The 5,100-nt window shown below is 61.7% G+C and overlaps 1 protein-coding gene across 1 annotated transcript in view; it reads right to left on the bottom strand.

The window, feature by feature from the left end:
• Nucleotides 1-2,614: 2,614 nt before the first annotated feature.
• LOC116834901 (uncharacterized) overlaps nucleotides 2,615-5,100 on the bottom strand; it is a 6,113-nt gene continuing 3,627 nt past the window's right edge. Inside the window, exons 4-6 of the mRNA XM_075070526.1 lie at nucleotides 4,889-4,997; nucleotides 4,583-4,731; nucleotides 2,615-4,358 (exon numbers count right to left, since the gene is read on the bottom strand). Coding sequence (XP_074926627.1) covers nucleotides 3,567-4,358; nucleotides 4,583-4,731; nucleotides 4,889-4,997 — 1,050 coding nt within the window. The 3' untranslated portion in view covers nucleotides 2,615-3,566. The remainder of the gene's footprint in view (nucleotides 4,359-4,582; nucleotides 4,732-4,888; nucleotides 4,998-5,100) is intronic.

The following is a 5,100-nucleotide window of genomic DNA, read 5'->3' as shown; positions in this document are numbered from 1 at the left end:
TGCTGTCCGTCTGTCCGTGGTTTATTTTTTTCTGGCCCCTGCCCAGCGGGGTTCAGTTACAGCGCGCCCAGGAGGTGGGTTGGCGGGGGCACAGAAAGGCAGCCTGCTGGCCGGCCTGGCTCACAGCTTGCTGCTCTGATTTCTTCTTGACCGAGATTGCGCTTCTCTTTGGCGGGCGGCCAGCATCTCGGTAGAAGGGGTCCACGTGAACCGGCAGCCCTGTGGGAAAGCAGGAAAGTTAAGGGGGCCAGAGGTCATGCGCTCGCCCAGAAGCCTCTCGGCCTTGGGAGTCACCCTGGGGGCCCCCATGGCCGCATCGGCACATGCTGGGAATGACCCAGCCCCCCACATGCCTGTTTGCCCCTCCAAATGGGGTGTAATTAGACTCGGCCCCCACAAATCTTGCTTATCCACTTCCCCATCATTGAGCTGGAAACCGCATTCCCGCAACACCCTGGCAAGGGGGCTGAGGGCAGCCAGGAGCCTGAGTTGTTCCCCGGCTCTGGGAGGGTGGGATGGGGCCACGGCACAGGACTGACTCTCCACTTGATATAGAGTTTGATCCACTCGTCCTTTCTCCCTCTGCGTGGGTGCGAGATGCGGATAGACCATGTGGTTCCCTTCTCGCGATACTCGCCCTCGGCCTCCGTCTGCTAGCTTTATCAGCTGGCCTTTATTGTTGGGATAATACAGCTCAAAAAACAGTCCCTGGGGTGGAGGAGGAGAGACAGAATCAGCACGGGGCCGTCAGCCTACATCCGATTCCAGCTACCCCCGACCCCCATGACAGGCTCAGGCATCAGCAGACTCAGGCCTGCATCAGTCACAACTCTGGGGCTGATTCATCGCACCCTGCAGTGACTTGGGCTCGCAGCATCTCGCAATCAAGGACAACAGTAAGCCTCATCTTGTGCTCGAATGAAAGCTCAGAGCTGAGAGAACAATGCAGTGGTAGAGCGGTGTAGGCCGCCTGATCTACAGTGTCAAATGCTGCCAGGAAGGTGGAGGAAAGGAGGGGTTTGCGGATGGATGGCGGGGGTGTCGTGCTATATGGGTGGAGGGAAGGGATGGATTGGCTGGACCGGGAGCGGGATACAACGAGGGATAGACAGGAGGAAGAAGCCATTGAAGGAGAGAGGTAAGGACAGATGAGGACTATGCGTGAACGTCGGAAGGCGGCGGCCGCAGAGGGGTGGGGGAGCGGGGCGCTGCCTCACCGGCCTTGCGGATCCTCACCTCCCTGGAATGCTCAGGTTTCCAGTGGGATGATCCGCCGCGTCCTTGTCCTGACTGGCAGAAGCAAATGCGCGGAGTCAGGGGGACGCGGCTCGCTGTGGGACGCTCTTGCATGGCTACGGAGCTAAGTGGTGGAGCCAGGAAGCCCCGGGCCGCAGGAGGGTGAGCGGGCAGGACCCTGGGTTCCTTCAGGGGCCTGTCTGTGGGCCGAGCCTGACCCCGATGATTCGGGGCAAGGGGCTCACCCAAGGGGCAGGCGATTCATCACTGGACCACTAGGGGAGCACTTGGGTCTGCCTCGGAAGCAACTGGCGGCACGGGAGCTGTTAGAAACAGGCTCCAAGGGCAGATAGGCCTCTGGGGCGGGACTCCAGCGCTGCAGGCCCGAGCCGGGCTGGCTCCGGGGTGTGGTGGGGCGCTCACCGTGGTGTACCGAAGTGTAATGAAGTTGTCGTCCAGAATGAACCAGCCGTCTTTCTCCACGTTTTCAAGCGCGCCAGGAACTCTAGCGCGCTGGCAAGGGAAGCGCAGAGATTGGGGGGCTTCGAGTGATGGGGGCAGCTGGGGGGGGCCAGCTATTGATCCTATTGGGCCGTCGTCACCCGAGCAGTGTGAGGGACTGACAGGCCTGCCGCAGGCATGCTGGGATAGACACGCACCCTCGCGGCGCACATGGGGGCTCAATTTTAGGCATAAAAGCGCTTATGCAGCTGCCCTGCCATGGCACTGCGCAGGCTGGGGGGGGGGGGGGGGGGCTGAGAACTGGTGTCACTGGCCGAACTCTCCTCCGAGCGGAGAGAACCCGGAGTCCGGGTCCCTCCGCCGCTCACCTGCCCTACACCACTAGACCCCACTCCTGGCTCGGGAGGAGAGTGAACCAGCGATTGTCGCGCTGCTTCTGTTCGCCAGCCCCCTGCTAACACACCCGTGTGACAAAAACGTCCCTAGAGACAAAACTTTGAACTTTGTGTGAGAATTCAGGGTGATTCCAGCAACCCCCTTCTCAAGGGCAGGACCCGCCTTGACCGTGGTCTGGTGCTGTGTGTGGTATCCGGTAGTGATGGAAATGTCCACCCGACAGCCAGTCCAATGCTCGGGAGTCAGGTGTACAGGACTCGGGGCAAATCTCTACTGTGGTGATGTGGATTCTAAGGGGTGAGGTGCTATTTTGGGCTGGGAGTCCCTACCGCCCTTGTCCAGCGCGGCTTTCCTTCCGTTACCTCTCTGGGGAGAACGGTGAGACCCGAGCGCAGTGGCATCAGCGCCGTGGGGGGGGGGGGCCATGGGGGGCAGGAGTGGGAAAGGAGAGGGAGAGATACAATTATGGGCGAGGGAGAAGAACAAGGAAAGAGCGGGAGTAGCAGGGGGAAAGAGAAGAGAGAAGAGAGAGAAAGAGGAAAAATCAGTTATATCAACGTGAGGAGGAAAAACACGGTCAAATCACACCCCTGCCGCAGGGATCAGTGCTGGGGGGGAGGGGGGGGAATGTCCTTTTTGCTGGGGGGGGATGTCACAGCGGTTTGATACATAGAGCGAGGGAGGGGGGTGCCTCTGTCCGGCTTTTCTCTGTGAGCGAAGGCACCCATCATCCCAGATGGCCATTCCCCGTCCCGGGGGCTGGGGAAAAGATTAAACAGAACCCAGGAGTCCTGGCACCCAGCATCCACCTCTACCCCTCGGCTCTAACCACTAGCCCCCACTCACCCCAGAGCTGAGAGAAAACCCCGGCATCCTGACTCGCAGTCCCCTGCTCTAACCCTCTAGCCCCCACTCCCCTCCCAGAGGTGGGAGAGAACCCAGGAGTCCTGGCTCCCAGCTCCCGCCCCCGCCCCCCCAACACACACACACTAACCACTAGACTCCACTCTCCTCCCAGAGCCATGATGGAACCCAGGTGTCCTGATTCCCAGTCCCCATCCCAGCTCTTGGGAGCTGATCCCTGCTCACCCCCTAACCCCCAATCTGTGCCTCCCCCTAGAGGCAGCAATGGGGTCAGGCACGAAGTAAGGTCTGTATCCACATCCCTTCCCCATCACCTCCCCCCCACACACACATACAGATCCCTCCACCTACTTCCTCCCCAGCAGCTCAGGACCCTCCCAGCCTCCTGAACTCTCCCACTCAGCTTTCTCCACCTTCCCACTACCCACCTGTGACCCCAAACCTCAATCCCCCCAGAACCCCCCAAATCCAGCCTGTGCCTCTGACTGAGCTGCTTGGGGTCTGTGCAACCCCCATCCTGACCCCTCATGGGCCCGCTAGTCTGGGGGCACCTACCTCGAAACAGGGGGTGCTGCAAAGTGGTGTCCCAATGCCTTTGGGGTGAGGGCTCACATTGCGGGGGGAGGAGCTCCCCCTATAGTTGTGTAACCCCCTACCCCAGTACATTCAACTTTGGGAGGGGGGAGTGGAGTTGGGGGGGGCAGTGCCCTCAAAGCCCCCATGGGGAAGGAAGCAGAGTCGGACTCAGGCGGCTTGGGGGAGGCCCAGCGCGCAGGGCAGGGACAGAGGTAGACCGGGGCCAACTGAAGGCTGGAGGTGGGCGGACGGACCCAGGAGCCGAGCTGAGGCTGGGTGTTAGGGTAGGGGGCTATGGGGGACCCAGGAATCCTGATTGAGGCTGGGGTGCGTGTGTGTCCCAGGAGCCTTAGCCAAGGCTGGGGGGGCTGGAGTGGGAGTGGGGCAGACCGAGGAGCACTAGCTGAAATGGGGCTGTATTGGGGGGGGGAGGGTCCTAGCCCAGGTGTTTGTGTGTGGGGGGAAGTGTGTGTGTGTGGGGGTGGGGGGATGGATGGACCCAGGTGTCCTAGCCGAGGCTGGGTTGGGGGTATGGACCCAGGTGTCCTAGCCGGGGCAGGGGGAGTATTCCTGCAGGTGCGGAAGGAAGGTCGGTGCTTTGAGGACACAGCGGGGGGTCGGTGGGACACAGAGAGAGGAGAGCGCAGAGGCATGCAGAGATCGCGGGGGTGGGGATCAGTGGGTGTGGGGGTCCGGGGGGTCCCGCTCTCACCCAGCTTGAGCAGCCAGCCCTCCCGGTCCGGGTTGAAGAACGTGTGGGTCAGGTCGTTCCCGTCGTCCTCCGGGATCTTGAACGGCTCGTTCCGGATGCTGTCGTACAGGTTCTGGGGAGGCAAGGGGGCGGAGTCACAAAGAGGCCACACCCCCTTCAAGGGGTGGAGTCAGAATAAGGTCACACCCCCAATGACAAGAGTCAGTGGCCACAGCCCTTTTCCTGAAGGGTGGAGTCAGACACAAGCCACACCCCCTCCTCACCAGCAGGCCAGACTCACGGACCCATTGACCCCAGTATCCTGCCCTGCCCCCCAGATCAGAGCCCCATCCTCACCCGCAGCAGCTCCTCGGGCAGGTCGCCCCCGTCGTTGATGCCCCGGTTCATGGTGATGAATCGCTCCACGGTGGGTTTGTCCCGCACATTGGGGTTGTGCAGGCTGGTGTTCAGCATGATGACGGCGAAGGAGAGCACGTAGCAGGTGTCTAAGGGAGCAAGGGAGGCCGGTAGGAGGAAGCCCCCAATAGACACCACCCCGACCCCAGAGCAGAGAGAGAACTCAGGAGTCCGGGTTCCCAGCCTCCCCTGCTCTAACTACTAGGCCCCACTCCCCTCCCCGCACCGGGGCTAGAACCCAGGTACCTGTGGACTGGAAGACGCCGGGGTTGCAGAGACAGTAACGCTGGGCAAAGGCCTCCATCATGCGGTCGATCTTCTGGGCCTCCCCGGGCAGGCGGAAGCTCCATAGGAACTGCCTGGGGAGATCGGGGGGAGGTGCATAAGTAGGGACTCCCTGAGCCCCCTCTTTCCCCAAACCTTCCCACCCTCCCCCTTCACATCCCCTTCCCCCCGCT

This window comes from Chelonoidis abingdonii, chromosome 11 (genome assembly GCF_003597395.2).
Source record: "Chelonoidis abingdonii isolate Lonesome George chromosome 11, CheloAbing_2.0, whole genome shotgun sequence".
In the NCBI taxonomy this organism is placed as follows: Eukaryota; Metazoa; Chordata; order Testudines; family Testudinidae; genus Chelonoidis; species Chelonoidis abingdonii.
Note: the sequence above shows the minus strand (reverse complement) of the source record. Positions and strands in the feature narration are given on the sequence as shown.